At 42.6% G+C, this 18,755-nt stretch overlaps 1 protein-coding gene across 1 annotated transcript in view; it reads right to left on the reverse strand.

Annotated features, from left to right (window-relative positions):
- pot1 (protection of telomeres 1 homolog) overlaps window positions 1–18,755 on the reverse strand; it is a gene marked incomplete at both ends in the record, with an annotated part of 80,592 nt that overhangs the window by 50,632 nt on the left and 11,205 nt on the right. The window contains 6 exons of the mRNA XM_079223416.1: window positions 9,018–9,173; window positions 12,971–13,264; window positions 13,342–13,472; window positions 16,146–16,272; window positions 17,609–17,680; window positions 18,416–18,523. Coding sequence (XP_079079542.1) covers window positions 9,018–9,173; window positions 12,971–13,264; window positions 13,342–13,472; window positions 16,146–16,272; window positions 17,609–17,680; window positions 18,416–18,523 — 888 coding nt within the window. The remainder of the gene's footprint in view (window positions 1–9,017; window positions 9,174–12,970; window positions 13,265–13,341; window positions 13,473–16,145; window positions 16,273–17,608; window positions 17,681–18,415; window positions 18,524–18,755) is intronic.

Here is an 18,755-nt window from a genome sequence, read left to right on the forward strand (position 1 = left end):
GAGAGAGAGAGAGAGAGAGAGAGAGAGAGAGAAAGGAGTCAGAGAGAGAGAAGCCAGAGAGAGAGAGGAGTCAGAGTGAAGGAGTCAGAGAGAGAGAGAGAAAAGTCAGAGAGAGAGAGAGAAAGGAGTCAGAGAGAGAGAAGCCAGAGAGAGAGGAGTCAGAGTGAAGGAGTCAGAGAGAGAGAGAGAAAAGTCAGAGAGAGAGGAGTCAGAGAGAGAGAAGAGTCAGAGTGAAGTAATCAGAGAGAGAAGCCAGAGAGAGAGGAGTCAGAGAGAGAGGAGTCAGAGTGAAGGAGTCAGTGAGAGAAAGAGGAGTCAGAGAGAGAGGAGTCAGAGTGAAGGAGTCAGTGAGAGAAAGAGGAGTCAGAGAGAGAGAAGAGTCAGAGTGAAGGAGTCAGTGAGAGAGAGGAGTCAGAGTGAAGGAGTCAGAGAGAGAGAAAAGTCAGAGAGAGAGAAGTCGGAGTGAAGGATTCAGAGAGAGAGGAGTCAGAGAGAGAGAAGAGTCAGAGTGAAGGAGTCAGAGATAGAGAAGAGTCAGAGTGAAGGAGTCAGAGAGAGATAGAGAAGGGTCAGAGTGAAGGAGTCAGAGAGAGAGAAGCCAGAGAGAGAGGAGTCAGAGTGAAGGATTCAGAGAGAGAGAGAAAGAGGAGTCAGAGAGAGAAGAGTCAGAGTGAAGGAGTCAGAGAGAGAGAGGAGTCACACAGAGAGAGAGATAGAGAAGGAGTCAGAGAGAGATATAGAGGAGTCAGAAAGAGAGAGAGAGAGTCGGTGTGAATAAAGACGAGAGACTCTGAGAATAGAAACCGTCCAGAAGAAGAAGAAGAAGAAGAAAAACTACGAGTTCATCAGAGTTTAAAATCCAGAGAAGTGACTTCAGGCTTTATTTCCCTGGAGCTTTATTTCGGGGCTCATCCAATACCTCTGGATCCACCCACGAGAACATGTCTGGATCCAGGAGGCAACACCACACCGCCTCAGTCCTCCTCCTCCTCTTCATCACAATGGGCTCCTTCCTCTCCTGATGGCTTTCACCTCACAGAAACGCCTCAGTCACTTTTACACGATACCGCTGATGATTCACCAGAGGAGCCTGGTAATAGGAGGAAATACTCCTGCTCAGACAAGTCTTTATAGTGTGTGTGTGTGTGTGTGTGTGTGTGTGTGTGTGTGTCTCTCAGTGTGAGTTTATCGACGGCTGTTAGGAGTCACATGTCAACAACACATCTAATCAAAGAGGCTTTTAACCCGTGACACATCGTTCCGTGTGCTTCCAACGCGATGCTCTTCCTCGCTTACGAGTTGGGAGGGTGTGTGTGTGTGTGTGAGTGTGTGTGTGTGTGTTGCCGCGAGCATCCTCCCGTCAGCCTAATGTGACGCACTGACGTTCAGAAGTTTCATCAGCTGCTATAATGATGTTTTTCTTCCTCCCCGGTAACGGCTCTCTTAACACAGATGAACACATTCGACGGCAAACGCTCCGTTTGAAGAAAGAAGACGATTTTAATGATTTAAACTTCCATTTCGTGTGCATGTCCTCCACAGTGTTGCAGCTGGAATACTGTTGAACCTGGATGCCACTGACCCTGGATCAGTTTAGAGTGAGTCTCTCTGATTGAAGAGGTTGTAATCAGCCGATGCTCCAGGAGAGATAACTCCAGACTGACCTTCTGTTTCTATGGCGAAGCTTGAAGAAGAGCTCTGATGAAGCAACACGTTGTTCTAGGATGCTTTTATTGTGAAACTCTTGACACTCAAACAGGAAGCTGTTCCCGTTGAAATCCAAGCTTCCAGTTTGATTTAGTTCTCCACGTATTAAACTAAACAACATCTATCAGTGAAGACGACTTTCTACAAGATAAACCAGTCACAGAAATAATGAGTTACTTGTAGATAAAAGTTGGGTTCCCATTCATTTCAATGGCGTGTATTTATATATACAGTATCATATATATATATAAAATATACCGTACAAGTGGATTAAGTGTTAAATGATTCTTTAGGTTTGCATGGCAGCATTAATCAAGGTCAGGAGGTAATCTCCTCATTCTTTTGTTGAAACGATCACCCTCACTGATGCATTGTGGGTACCACGAGGAGAAAAAAACGCATCACGACGAGCACAAACGTCCTCTTAACACTTTACATGGAGCAACAGCAGAATCTAAAATTAACCGGATCTTCGTTTTATTTTTATACCTCAGCTGAGAGTTTTCACACAGCAGACTTCTTACAACAAAGTCTGACTTCCATCACACGGCCCTTTTTTTATCCGTCTCTGTTGTTGCCTCAGTCGGAGTTCACACTCCACTGATCAGCACAAAACCATCAGAGACCAGATGGTTCAAACCCTCGCAAAGAGGATCAGAAAGGAAGAAACTATGCGGCCAAAGTCTTTCCACACTACGGTCCTGATCGTCTCTACGAACACAGTCAGTCCTTACCGGGGGGGCGGGGCTTATCACCGTGGCTTTACTCTGTGAAAACACAGAGACGACGGGCGGAGCTTCTCAACTCTGATTGGCTTTCGCAACTTAAGCGTCGGGCGAATTTCTCACCAGAGCCGAAAAAGCGAAAAAGCGAATATCCGCGGCGCTTTTTCGCCTCTATCGCGCCGCCCGGCGAAAAATTCGCTTTTTCGCAACCATTCGCGTCCGTGCATTGACTTAACATGTAATCTACTCGCGCGAATATTTAGCAACTCTTTTGGTGTGAACACGGCATAAGCACGAAACTCCCAAAACCGAACTATAACCCCGATACTCCAATAACTTGATCCTTCTGAGGATATTCCCAAAAAAACAAAAACAATCCTATTAGGGATGAACTTCAAAAACCTAACTGGGTGCTGATATAAAATTAAAAAAAATCATACAAGGATGCTCCAAAAACCTGGCCTTTACCACGATGCCTCTAATACTCTCTCTGAAGTAATGGATGGAGAAAGAAAAACTCATTGAACATTAATTGATGGCATTGTGATCGGGAAAATGCAATCAAGTCCAGGACAAAATATTACAATCCCTCGTGAAATATATTCATCTGGTTTTGGGTTCCGGACAGTTTTTTGGGGGTATTTTCACATCCTGCTCCCGTCCGTCTCCGCTCCGATTGCTTCTGTAGTTCGAGCTTCCTCGGCCGTACGCCGATGACTCAGAGCCTTCACAGAACACGTGGACGAGGCAGATGGAGAGTGAATGGTGCGTCGTGTACCTGAATGCATCACGCAGGACAATACAGAACTCTCCTCCAGCTCGGAGGCTTCATGTCGAGGTCGTGGCACTTTTTCATGGAGCTGTGTTCCAACCGGCGACCTCCAGATGACCTCAATCTACACATAACTGTAACCTCATCAGCTCGACTCGTGTTTTAAAGTCAAACGAAAAGCCTTGAAGAAGTGTTTAACGCATCGAGATGGGATTAAATGATATTCAGTGCGATGAACCGGCTGCGTATTATTGTGAAGAGCTCTTGAACGTCTCCAGGGCGGAGAAACAGAGCCGAGAAACTGATCGCGTCATACTTCAGCGGTATTTAAAAATAAAAATTTAAATTAATGAGAATAAATTAACATCACTTCGGCAAATGAAGCAAATACTGAACCGTTCACATCGGAGTAACGTGGGTCGCTTTAAATCGCCGTTAACTTCAAAACAAATATAAACAACTATAAATATATCACTATTATTCTTATTATTCATGGTTGTGTTGATTTATTAAACACACACACACACTCCTGTGTTGTTGCGTCGCTATCCGTGGTGCTGAAACACAGCGTGGGAGATTGTATTTTATTTGTCGACATAAGCTATAAGTGGGACGTACAGTTGTAAACAGATACAGATAACTTGAGTGTAAATAAACTGAATCTTTGTTCAGTTCTTTGTGACAAAAGGCATTTCTGATTGTCCCCTTCATGGAGACTTTTTCTGTTTTGATCAGTGGATTTCATTGGTTATTTGACTCGCCGATCAGGGGGCTGTTTACACTATTTCATGACTTTTTAAGAGTCATAAAAATGGATTAATGGATCAGGGTTCATACACATTCTGACCAATGGATTTCATGACTTTTTCATGACTTTAAACCAAATTTCCATTACAAACATTTTGTGAAATCTGGGTGTAAACAGTAAAAAGTGAGTAAATGTAGAATTTAAACTAACAATGAGAATACAAAGCATACAGTAAACCTTAAATGACACAAATGAATGAGACAATAGTTCCATTAAAGGAATAAACATTTATATAGATGCCTGTATGTATGCCTGCTTATATTCTGAGCGTCTTTCTTTTAAAAGCATATTCATTATTCCAAACTCAGCGTAAATGAACGTCATGAACACATGAATATAACACATTTACATGACTTTTACTAAACTTTGGGGATTTATTGTTTTCAAGGACTTTTCCAGGCCTGGAAATAACCGTTTTTTCCCAGGGTTTCCATGACCGTAAGAACCCTAAAATATAACCCTGTGGTTTCCATCCTGCCCCTGAATGCACCGCCACGCGCTGCCGTTCCTTTAGCCGAGAGCGTGTGAACAAGACGGTCGAGCTTCAGCCGAGGCGTTTAAACATCTTGGGCCGCTTTCAGTGCTGTTTGTGGAAGTGAAGAAAAGGGAAAGTACACGGAGGTCAACGCAAACACATTTATCCTCTACCGCGCTTCAGAGTGCCGTCAGTGGAGGCCGGCGGCCGCGTGGGTTGAGCAGCGGGAGGTCAAGGGAAGTGCGGCGTTCCAGTCCTGTAATTCAGTGATTTCTCCTGTCGCGGCATTTATGTCATTTTGTGATTATTACAGGGCGGATGTCCTTGGACTGTGAAGAAACAAGAGAAACGGATAAATGAGCTGCCAGCTCTCTCCCCCGTCGCTACAGCTCCAGATACTGATTGCTGATGTTTAGAGAGGAAAAGGGACAAAGACCTCGGGGCGTGGAGACACCGAGAATAACAGGAGAAAGAGAAAGAGAAAGAAAAGGGCTTCGGCGGCTGTGATTTAAAGACCTCTTTGAGGAGCGAGAGCTTTTCTACACTGGAGGGGAACTTTAGAAAGACAGTGAGTGGATGAATAATGCATTTCTAAGTATCCCTTCTTTTTATCCAAGAATTTCTCGCTGAGCCGAGGATTATACGTTATACGAACGCTCGCTGCCAGCGAGACGAAAACAATCGCAGAACCACACTAGAGCTGGGAACGGAGGCGAGGAGAAGGCGACGAGATCGAGAAGGAAACGTAAATGTGATGTTCTGGTCGGAGCCACGTGTTGGAGGGAGGAGGTGTCGCTTCAGAGACGCAGAGCCAAATCAACAAAGGTTCTGATGGTCATTTCTGAGATGAATAAAGAAGGATACAGCCTCAGGGGCCAAATAAACGGCGAAGAGAAAGAGACGATCTTCATCCAAGTGGTTTACATTTCCGATTGAAGTGTTCCTCTCCTAATGCGGTGCAGCCAGATGGTCGTAGAAACATATTAAAAAGGTACAGGTAACCATTTCATGGTGCCGCTCCACTCAACTCGTTTCCATGAGCTAAATGTGCCGTGGAACCAGTTTTGGTTCTAGACTTTTGTTTCTTTTCCCCTGTGTTTGAGTCGTCGTAGGAAGCCCAAATTACTTTCAATACTTGAGTTTATTGTATGTATTTGTTCAGCAAAGTCTTGGGAAAAAAAAAATTGTATCTGCAGAAAAACACTTTTAAAAGATATTTTGATCAAAACTATGAACTTCCAGCACGATATGAGCAAGATTTCCCAAAAATGACAGAGTTTTTCAAACTGTATTATGGAGCCCAAACAACAGCCCACATACTGATAACACACCTTTTTGGAAAGAGTAGGACCTAAAGAATCAGAATCTGCAACAACAATCATACTAGAACACAGCATTTGGGTGTTCAATGGAGTTTCAGTCAAAAAACGGTGTCGTTAAGTTTACATAAATACTTAAACGTAACGGTTACTTTAATGATGTTTCACACCAGATGTCTCTTCTCACAAGGGTTACGGTATTGTAGCAATTTACATGACGTTAAACAACGATGTGGTTCCGGAGATAATATGTTGTTGTTTTTTGTCTGATAATAGACACAGGGGGATTTTCACACACAGTTTTTAAGCTATCTGGGACTTTGTTGGGCCCGGCTCGGGTCAGAAGGTTGAGTTCAAACTCTGCAGAGGATTTCTCCAGGAGGCATTTCAGTCTTTGGAAAGCTCTTTGAAGTCACTTTGCAGGCGTGGGTGCAACGCATTCTTCCTCCGCCGCGTGCGGTTCATTCAACGAGCGAGAGACACTAACCTTTATTCTGCAGAAATATCCAAAGAGCTGCGAAACGATTCAATACAAAAGCTCTGCTCTGACATCCGTCCCCAAGGAGCTCGGAGTGTTCAGTTCTTTGTGACGTCTGTTGGTAATGTATAAAGCCAACTATGTATTTATTATTAAACGTTATGGTTAAATGTGAAATTTGAGACGTCCTCTTTTATGTTTTTCCTCTAGTAACACGGCGGTGTGTTGGCAGGAATCTGAAGAAAGGCACAACGGAACCGAGCAACACCACATATTAAAACTTCTTAAATCTTATTAAAGAGAAACGGTCGTAGTTTAAACAACATGCCGTCATAAACACAATGAGCCGGGAGTCTTTGCATGTAAACTATATATTAACAAGCGATAGTGTTTTTGAAAATGTATACAGTATCACGAAACATAAAACTGCAATACTAAAGTGCATATATATATATATATATATATATATATATATATATATATATATATATATATATATATATATATGTCACGTAGCAGTTCATTCAATCAAATATGAATCCAACTTTTTAGCAGAACCTTAAAACTATATATATATAAAAAATATATGTTATAAAAATAATATATACATAAACAATATGTATATATATATATTTATATACAAAATACATATAAATAAAAGATATATATATATATATAATATATTATTAAAAAAAAGATATATATACTATATATACAATAAATATATTTTAAAAAAAAATATACACAAAATATATATGTAAAAAATCTGTATATATACGCTGAGAAGCAACGAGGAACAAAGCAGCAGTTTGACGAGGAGAGACGGAGCGAGATGGAAATCATCAAACTGAGATCACCCTTTTTAGGAAAACACCCTGATTACTGTGTGGAGTTTGATCCGAGCCCGAGGCAAGACGGGCTGCAGAGAGTCTTGTAGCACGGAGAGAATAAATGTTAAAGACGAGGATCGTGCTCCTCGTAGAGAAGAAGTGAATCTCACTCAACTGTCGCTCCCGGCTCCCTTAAAGTCAAGATTAAAAAAGGCACAGATCTTAAAAAGCAGGGGTTTATCATTCATGGAGCCTGGCTGTCGTGGAACATAACATAACGGGTACGCAGTCAATCTGCTTCAAACTGAGACCGAACCTTCCTATGGATGGAAGGTGTAGAGCCATGACAAAAAGCCCAAATGTGGCCTGCGACAGACGATGCAAGGCCGAACCGGAACGGACCTCAATGGGACTTCAAAAAAAGAAAAATAAGAATCACTGCAACAAAAGCTCGTAAAAGATATTATTTGATATCTTATTTGGAGCATGTTTTTTTTCGAAGAAATCCTATTTTTTATGATACAAAAAGACACAAAAAGTTGTCAATGTTGAAATTGTCACGTCCTCTAAGTATTTAAAAATCTATTTTGTTCGCTTTTCTGTTGACGTCACCTCGTGTTTGAGCCACACACACACACACACACACACACACACACACACACACACACACACACACACACACACACACACACACACACTTCATCCTTTAATACCAGAAATGTTGACTCTCTTTCTCAAAGGCTTCCCTTCATTTCCTTTTCTCCACATCTTGTGGATGTTTTTCTGAGTCGATAAGAAGAGTCTGAGAGCGACTGACAGGAGCAGCAACGAGTCTCAAGACTGAACCCAAAACCTTCTGTGACTTTAGTTCAAAACATCTGAACGTGAGCGACACTCTGAACAATCTGCAGATTAAAACGTAGACGGTTCTTCTTCTGAAATATCTCATCTTGGCTTTTTTGCAAGCAGTGAACAGGAAGTGACCTTGTAGCTTAGCATTGATCAAACCGAACTCCATTCAGAAAACAAATCATTGTAAAAGTCGTCTTGCAGATGGTTGGATGGTATGAATTCAGACTTTTTTTCAAATCAGCATCATTCTTTAGTTATTTCTTCATAATTTTTCACCCGTTTAGAGCGATTACATTTCGACTAGATCTGTTTAATTTGAGTTTGTTTCTGTTGTAGACGTCGAGAAACTGTCCCATTCACTTGAATGGAGTTTCGGCGTGAAGAGAGCAAAAAGAAAAACACTCATCTTTGTGCCCATAGTGACTTGCCATGCTTTAACATAGAGAAATGATTTAAAGTTTAAAACGTTGACAAGAGCCTGGAGTTTATTTGCCCAATCGGGCATTTTTTTTTTAAGTTTAGGAACATTTTCGGACCTTTCAGAATATAATATATCTACCGTAAAAGTCGGGTTACGAGCCGCTACTACCTTCGGTCAGAGTCCCCGTTAGCTCCCCGCTGTAGTCAGCTGGGGCTCCTGCTAGCGCTCCGTTACTTCCCCGCTAACTTCCACTAGCTTCCTGAAAACCACGGTAGCGGGACCAGGCTCGACACCCGACGCGGGCAGTAGCAGCTAGCGCTGTGCTGCTAGCTTGCTACAGCGGGGACACTGACCGGGGTAGGAGCGGCTTGTAACCAGACTTTTACGGTATATACAGTATATATATATATATATATATATATATATATATATATATATATATATATATATACATACATATATATATATATATATAAATAAATATAAATAAATAAATAATGCACCTCAATAACCTCAACAACACATCTCACTACCGATAAGATATATATATATTGCGACGTCTTACGGCAGTAGTCGCCACACCATCGAAACGTTCTCGTTAATACTAATAAAGTTTTGTGTTGCTCTGACCTTGAGCTGCCCGGCCGGCTCCACGTGGTTGTCGTACACCAGGACGTTGGCGACGAGGCGCTCTCTGCTCCTGGAGAAGGAGGCCGGTCCCTCCGTGACGTCCGGCTCGACGATCACCTTCAGCAGAGTGTGAGCGCACCTGGTCCCGTCCCACACCTGTTGGGGAGCGAGCACACAAAGACACGGCCGTTCACACACCTATTGAAAATAAAATGGCGTTTCAGTCAGGAAACATGGCGACGCTACAGTGTGAAGCTTCATATAGTCATGATGAGGCTGCAACTAACTACTATTTTCAAAAGTGATTAACCAGCCGATTATTATGATTATTATTATGATTATTATTATTATTGTGGATGTCTGCTCATATAGATTAGATTTCTGATACACTTCAATAGCTTTTTCATATTTCTGCTAAAACAAACCGGTCGCTTTAGCTGAATTTCGATATATTTGGTGGATTTTTCAACGAAATGTAATTGATTTGGAGGATTAATTAGTTTATGGAGAGAAAAATAAAATATGTTCATTCATTTACATTTTCACAATTATCCAGTCGATTATTACTTTAATTAATCGATTATTAATTGGATGCAAAAACATGCTTTTTTTGACGTTTTCAATGCAAAATATTACGTGTTAGGTATCAAATTAAACATAAAAATCAGGGCTACAATAACCTCTAAACACAACTCAAACTATAAATAGTGTTAGGGTTTAGGGTTAGGTCTTAAAGGGCTACAGATCTTTTTACTTTGTATTTCCGTTCAGGAAAGACTTTGTCTGCATGCAAGAATAATAAAACAATGTTGATTCTTCATTAATGTTCTTCCCCCCATCACAAAATAATACAAAAGAACCAATAAGAGTATGGGTAAGGAACCGGAGCGTTAAGCGTGTTGATCCTGACAGGATGCAGCAGCCAGTTCTTCATCTCAGAAGTATTACAAATGTTTTCTCCCGCTGATAAACTGTTAGGGTTTTGGAAGAACATTCCCCCCCTTTCTGGTTGCATGCATTGTTGCGTAACAAGCAGGAAGCCCCCCCTGAGAGCGGCTTCAGAAGCCAGAGAGCCGGCTGGCAGCGGACCAGCGATCGCTGCCAGATCCTGTTCACATTTAACTCGCTGGCAGGAAAGCAGCCGGCGTCACTTACAGCCGGTGAGGAGCGGCTCAGGGCCGAGAAAAACCCCTCCAGACTCCAGACCGGGAGGTGCGTCCCCTACGAGGGATATACCCCTCCAGACCCCAGACCGGGAGGTGCGTCCCCTGCGAGGGATAAACCCCTCCAGACCCCAGACCGGGAGGTGCGTCCCCTAGGAGGGATAAACCCCTCAAGACCCCAGACCGGGAGGTGCATCCACTAGGAGGGATAAACCCCTCCAGATCCCAGACCGGGAGGTGCGTCCACTACGAGGGATAAACCCCTCCAGACCCCAGACCGGGAGGTGCGTCCCCTAGGAGGGATAAACCCCTCCAGACCCCAGACCGGGAGGTGCGTCCACTACGAGGGATAAACCCCTCCAGACCCCAGACCGGGAGGTACGTCCCCTAGGAGGGATAAACCCCTCCAGACCCCAGACCGGGAGGTGCGTCCCCTAGGAGGGATAAACCCCTCCAGACCCCAGACCGGGAGGTGCGTCCCCTGCGAGGGATAAACCCCTCCAGACCCCAGACCGGGAGGTGCGTCCACTACGAGGGATAAACCCCTCCAGACCCCAGACCGGGAGGTGCGTCCACTAGGAGGGATAAACCCCTCCAGACCCCAGACCGGGAGGTGCGTCCCCTGCGAGGGATAAACCCCTCCAGACCCCAGACCGGGAGGTGCGTCCCCTGCGAGGGATAAACCCCTCCAGACCCCAGACCGGGAGGTGCGTCCACTACGAGGGATAAACCCCTCCAGACCCCAGACCGGGAGGTGCGTCCCCTGCGAGGGATAAACCCCTCCAGACCCCAGACCGGGAGGTGCGTCCCCTAGGAGGGATAAACCCCTCCAGACCCCAGACCGGGAGGTGCGTCCCCTAGGAGGGATAAACCCCTCCAGACCCCAGACCGGGAGGTGCGTCCCCTAGGAGGGATAAACCCCTCCAGACCCCAGACCGGGAGGTGCGTCCCCTAGGAGGGATAAACCCCTCCAGACCCCAGACCGGGAGGTGCGTCCCCTAGGAGGGATAAACCCCTCCAGACCCCAGACCGGGAGGTGCGTCCCCTACGAGGCCGACCGAGACCACACGGATCCGTGGTCCCAGACGGGAAACACAATATTACATATATTACATATACAATATCTTCAGGTTCCACTTCAAAGCAGGTGGAGGCTTAAAAAAGATTTAAAAAAGAGACGCATCAGAAATGACAAGAAGTCACGTCGACAACAAGAGAAGAGAATTAAAAAAAACTGGAATATTATATATATATAAATTATTATAAAATATTAATAATTATATGAACATTACATTAAAAAAATCATTATATATTATGATATAACCATTATGTAAAAACATGTCATATTATTACTATTATTATTATTATATGGCCATTATACCAAAACATATTATATTATTAATATTATTATTATTTTACCATTATTATAATATAGCCATTATACCAAAACATTATATTATAACTACTCTACTATTATTATTATTATTATAATATGACCATTATGTAAAAACATGTAATTATATTATTCTACTACTATTATTATTATTATTATTATTATTATTATTATTATATGACCATTATATATGATAACATAACACAAACACACACACACACACACACACACACACACAGTAACATACAACTATTAAAAGGTAAAACGGAGTCCTGGAGGGATTTATCCTACGGTTTAATATCTAAAAACTAACGGATCCATGTGCTTCTACTTTCCTGAACGTGTAGAAACTGTGGAGGTTTTTATTAATTATTGACGGGTGGCAGACAGAGTAAAAGGGGCGGGGCTGTCTGCCTGACTCATTGATCCTTTATCCGACCACGGCGCTGAAACTTCAGCCGCTGCCGAGCATCGATCGATCCCTGGCGCTGTCCGTGGTGCTGAAGTAGCAGACGGATTTGTAATCGACCGTCTGCCCCTCCAACGCAGGCCGGCCAATCAGAGCGCAGCGTCACCTCGGCTCCCATCGACGGTTCCAGACGTTCTCTATCTTGAGGCCGCTTTCGTGGGTTCGGAGCGACGTTGCGTCACAGCGATACTCGTCACCCGGAGAGAAAAGCGTTTCATAAACGCTACGCTTCTACCTAGGAACCTGTGGAGCTAACGTTAGCAGAGAACATCGTGAACTAGCGTTAGCGCTGCGATGCTACGTTAGCTACTGAATGTATTTGAATGATTGTAACGTGAATAAAGAGCAACGGTTTTGTTGCTGAACGTCGTTGTTTTCCCATTTCTTTTTTTGCTTACGCGTGTTGCACCTCTTAGTTTGAACACTAGATGTCGCCGCCATTTTGAACAACTACGTCATTGATTACTAGTCGATGAAAAAAACCTCAGTTGATAAAGTAAACATTGTCGAATCGAATAAGACGACAACAAGGCGAGTGAGTGACGAACATTTCAGAAATGTTTGGAATTTTTTTACTTTTAAACGCTAGTTTGTTTACGTATTTAAAAATATATTAAAAATACAGTTATTTGTCTTTTAAGTATACGTCATTTGCATTAACAAATGAGTGAAAAATGTGCGTAAAAAAAAAGCGTTTGAAGTGTTGAATCATGTCAATTCATCTTTTTTTTTGGAAAGAGGAAAAAACTAATCTGGTACTTCTTTCAGCAGTTTGTCTCACTTCTCTTTACTCATGTAGTCACTGTCTAAACTTAAAACACACACACTAAAATTGTGTAAAACACGTTAATGTACACGTTATATACAATGTATTTTAACGTGTTTTGAAGCAAACATGGCTTGTTTTTCTATAGAAATGCATTCTCACCCTCAGCAGGGTGCAGGTGGAGTCGATGGGCGCTTTGGCCAGCAGCTGGCAGGTGAGGTCGAAGTAGGTTTTGGGCTGAGCGGCGGACAGAGGGGTCGTGGGCGTCGGGGGCAGGAGGGCCTGGCCGGCGGCCCAGGACCGCAGCTCCTCCACGGTGCGGCGGTCCTCCTGGTCCAGGTGGAAGGAGCGGCTGGAGGTGCGCGGATCCATGGACCCGCCCTCCGCCCCGTCGAACGCCAGCACCGAGAAGCCGTAGGTGTTGACCAGCGTCATGGAGTTGTTGAAGAACTGGACCTGCGAACGCGGAGACTCATCTCACCATCCCTATAGCTACATGAAAGATCTGGAGAGGAGACGACTTTGATCCAGACCTTAAATCTGTGCAGGCGGACGATGTCTCCGACTTGAAAGACTTTGGGATGGTCCTTCAGCTTCTCACTGAAGACGGAGCAGCAGATCCTCTGGTTGGACTGATCGGTGATCTTCAGGGTGGAGCAGAAGTCTGGGGAAAGAAAACCTCCTGCGGTTTAGCTGAAGTGTCTTAAAACCTGCATTCTCTCTAATGTCCACCGGGGGTGACTCCTGTGGTTGTATAGAAGTCTATGCTTCATGTGTTAAAGCAGCATTCTCTCTAATGTCCACCAGGGGGTGACTCCTCTGGTTGTATAGAAGTCTATGCTTCATGTGTTAAAGCTGCATTCTCTCTAATGTCCACCAGGGGGCGACTCCTCTGGTTGTATAGAAGTCTATGCTTCATGTGTTAAAGCTGCATTCTCTCTCCTGACCACCCGGGGGCGACTCCTCAGGTTGTATAGAAGTCTATGCTTCATGTGTTAAAGCTGCATTCTCTCTATTGTCCACCAGGGGGCGACTCCTCTGGTTGTATAGAAGTCTATGCTTCTTGTGTTAAAGCTGTATTCTCTCTCCTAACCACCAGGGGGCGACTCCGGTGGTTGTATAGAAGTATATGCTTCATGTGTTAAAGCTACATTCTCTCTCCTGACCATCAGGGGGTGACTCCTCTGGTTGTATAGAAGTCTATGCTTCATGTCTTAAAGCTACATTCATACTGTATACCGTATATTCATTCATACTGTACGTATACAGACGTGTGTTTGTGTGTGTGTGTGTGTGTGTGTGTGTGTGTGTGTGTGTGTGTGTGTGTGTGTGTGCATGCTCTTGCTCAGCACTGATCCAGCTTATATCTCTTCATGAAAGATTTTGTGTGTTTCCGGTGTCCGATCAGATGGATATTCCTAATATCCGTTTACTTTAAAAGATGCCTGAAGGGTCCAATATGAAAATGATGACAGAGTCTGGACCATTTTCCAGCCGTGTTGCAGCTTTCTCTCTCATCTTTCCCCCAAAACACACCCACCCACACACACACACACACACACACACACACACACACACACACACACACACACACACACACACACACACCATCACCCTGTGCTGCACGTCGACTCAAGACGAAACGTTCTGGTGTTTATTATCTCATCACCATTTCTATCGCTCCTCTTTTCGTAATGCTGATCGTGATGATGTTGGCGTGTGTGTGTGTGTGTGTGTGTGTGTGTGTGTATAATAAAGGCAAATAAAGTAAAAGATTAAACGTGATTCCAGAGGTTCAATGGATTCGATTAAAGCGTCTTCTTACGTCGACGAGTACTGAAGCCGTAAGAGCCGGAGAGGCTGCACCTTTCAGAGTGTGTGTGTGTGTGTGTGTGTGTGTGTGTGTGTGTGTGTGTGTGTACTCTCGCTCAGCACTGATCCAGCTTATATCTCTTCATGAAAGATTTTCTCTTCTTCTGTCTGTCGGCGTCTCACAGGAGCCGGTGTGGTTTATGTGTTTGGGTCGTTTTATAACAATGTCCATCAGTCTTTCACACATTTTATTTATTCATTTTTTTTTTAAACACGACCGCTGCCGAGCGTCTGAGCGTCTGAAGGTGGAGCCGAAGTCTCCGTCACCGCTTCCCTCTGCTGAACGGCGCTCAACAGGAGCTGCTGTTTTAAAGCTAATCCCGAAGGTGAAATAAAACGTTACGATGCGTTCACATGCAACCTCGTAAAATGAAGTGTTGGCGAGAAACTTGAATAAATCCAGATGTTTTCACAACAACATGAATATATGAATGTATTAGAGATGAATTATGAGCTGTTTAACTTCCTAACTCGCTCTGAGCTCATTATTATACTTCATTAACACTGAGAATGACACGATTGGTTTTAAATCAATAACACTGTGTTTTATTACCTTTATCATTTGAAATGATGACATTTAAAAACAAAACAAAAAAAATACTATTACAAAGTAAAAGTATAACATTTAGAATGTTTGACGGTTTACGGACTTCAGAGCGTTGACATATTTGTTTAGGAAGGAAAGTCTGGATCTTTGTAACAAGCTGCTAATAATCAAACAGATGATCGATATCTGTTCATATGGATCATCAGTGAGATCTCTGAAAGTCATATCTATATATTTGGGCCATTTTTTCTTCCGGTCCGATCCGTGAGTTTTATGATCCGTTGCACCTTTAATTAAAAAGTTATTTATAATTAGATATTAAATATTGTTTCTCGAGCAGCAGCAGTTATGTTTACGACAGCAAAGATGTGATATAAAATCCTTAATATTGAACTGGAAGCAAATGTAGAATGGCAATAAAATTAAATTAAAAAAACTTTTCAATGTGACATTTGCAAGGAATAAAGAACCCGTACATCAGATATGTTTTCATATTATATATGTTCTCATATTGTATAAGTTGTCATATTATATATGTTCTCATATTATATAAGTTTTGATATTATATAGTTGTCATATTATATATGTTTTTGTTTTAGACACATTGTCATATTATATAGTTGTCATATTGTATACGTTCTCATATTATATAAGTTATGATATTATATAGTTGTCATATTACATGTTTTTATTTTAGACACGTTGTCATACTATATAGTTTTCATATTATATGTTTTCATATTATACACGTTGTCATATTATATAGTTGTCATATTATATAGTTGTCATATTATATTATATAGTTGTCATATTATATATGCTTTGATATTATATAGTTGTCATATTATATATGTTCTCACATTATATAGTTATATATATATATATATATATATTATATAATATATAAGCGTACGTTACCTGTGCCGCGGCTCTTGAACGGCTGTTTGAAGAAAAGCACGACGCCGTACGTGTTGACCACTGATCCGGCCTTCAGCTCGCCCAGCCCACTGTACGAGTATTTAGGAGCTTTGGTCGCCTTGGAAACCTGAGGAGAAAAACACAGCTGGAGTTAAATATATATATATACATATATATATATATATATATATATGTATATATATATTTAACAGAGGCAGCAGCAGCTCAGGTGAAAGTGCAAAACGTTTTCTCCAAGAAGTGATTGTTATACTAATGATACGTTATTTAAAGGTGGACTATTCCTTTAAATGTCAGTTTAAACATAATTTGAGCCGAGCAGTGAATTATAATCACTTCATATTGACGCATTTATTGATTCTGGAGTTCCAGGAGGAAGAAAGAGTTCATGTTCTATTAGGAAAAAATCTCTTCTTTGTGTTAGTCACTGATTTTATTTCAGAAAACACATACAAAAATAAATAATAAAAAACACGTTGATCTTGAGATGTGATTCTATGCACAAAAAAACAACCAGATTTGTATGAAAGATAATTATAACAGAGTATAAAAGTATAAAGAAAACAATAACCGTGTGAACAAAAAGTCAGAATGTGAAGACAAAAAGTTGAAATCATATTAGAAAAACATTCAGGTGATGTAAGACAAAGAAATAAAAGATAAAATATCAGAACAAGTCATAATTGTAATGTAAAAAATGTAATATTATTATTTAAGAGCCAATCTCTTGACGGCTACAATGATAAAAAAGGTGTCTGACTATTTTTACTGCCGCTTGTTCTCCGGCACAGATCAAAGTCTGTATTAAAATCAAGCCTTTAAATGTTGATCACAGGCTTCAGGAAGCATCTAATCTCCTTTCTTATACATATAAATATATATTAAATATACAAGTCTGTTAATTTATTCTGTTCTAAAAATGTTTTATTGAGCCGTCCTCGGCTTCATATTTTATTTTAAGCTGCAGATTCCGTATTCGTTCTCACGTGTCTCGCCATGGTGACGCTGGTTTTGCTTTACATTCATAGATGAAAAGTATAAAATATGATCAGAAAAGTTGAAATTAAGTATATTTCAGTTGTAATTTCAAAAGGGAAACAAAACACAGACCAGGCACACAAGCCGTATGCAAGTAATACTAACTGTAGAATATATTTTCTAGTAGAACTACAACTTTAATCTAATAATAAAGTCACTTTTTCTCTCCTGAATTTAAAACCCTTCTCTCAGAGTCAGATCTCTGCTCAGCTTCTTGTTCCGATTCCTACAAACGTTTCTCAACGTGTTTTTGTTTAGAAAGCAGTGAGGTCTAAAGACTCTCGCCTCAGACATCGACAGCATAGAGACACATGAGGTCTGTGGAGACCCCGATCCCGGACAGATACAAGACCCCACCAGACCCCCACCAGACCCCCTCAGCTGACCCGGGTCACCCAGACTCTGACCTCAGCCGGGAGCGCAGAGCTCCTCTTGTCGGCCGCCGGGGATCCGGGACCAGGAGGCGGCGGGCGGGACACCTGGAGGGAGGAAGACGAGGAGGAGACGCTGCAGGGATTACAGTCACAAACAAGCTTTACTTTACTGTGCGCTCGTTTACTAAACAGTACACTCACAGTAAGCCCCGCCCCTAAAGCGTCCCCTGCTTTATGGTCTGTTTGACTCTAAATGACCATCATTTACTAAATGAACATCATGCTGTATTGAAGAAGACTTGAAACTAGAGATTGAGACATAAACTCATGTTTACAATGTTTACTGAGGGAATACATCAAGAGAAGTAGAGTCATTTATATAGACTTCTATACAACCAGAGGAGTCGCCCCCTGGTGGTCAGGAGAGAGAATGCAGCTTTAACACATGAAGCATATACTTCTATACAACCAGAGGAGTCACCCCCTGGTGGTCAGGAGAGAGAATGCAGCTTTAACACATGAAGCATAGACTTCCATACAACCAGAGGAGTCACCCCCTGGTGGTCAGGAGAGAGAATGCAGCTTTAACACATGAAGCATAGACTTCTATACAACCAGAGGAGTCGCCCCCTGGTGGTCAGGAGAGAGAATGCAGCTTTAACACATGAAGCATAGACTTTGGGCACCGAAAGGCTTTTAATGTTGCAGTTGATTGTCGAATTTGTGCTCCATCAAGCTCCTCCACTGTGTTTCAGCACCGCGGACAGCGACGCAAGAACACAGGATCTGGTGTGTGTGTGCATGTGTGTGTGTGTGTGTGTGTGTGTCAAGAGTCCTCACGTAAACGCGGGCGTCGTCTCCCCTCAGCAGCAGGTTGAAGGGGTGCAGCTTGTCCTTGTGAACTGTGGGCGATCGGCCCACGGTGAAGCCGGAGGCCACGACCACGTCCTGCAGGAGGAACACAAAGCAAACAAGAATCAGGGATTAAAAACAGACACAGAGATAAACACACGTCCCGCTTCCCAGAAGGAGGACAGATTGACGTCGCATCCTCGCGACGAGTCGCCGACGATAAGCCGGCGTGAAGACGGAGATGGTCTTTTGTTCGGCGTGTCAGACGCTCCCGGGACAGCTTTTTAAAGCGCGGCGCTCCGGGCTGACAAAAGGGAACCGCGGAAAA

This window comes from Taurulus bubalis (assembly GCF_910589615.1).
Source record: "Taurulus bubalis genome assembly, chromosome: 9".
Lineage (NCBI taxonomy): Eukaryota > Metazoa > Chordata > Actinopteri > Perciformes > Cottidae > Taurulus > Taurulus bubalis.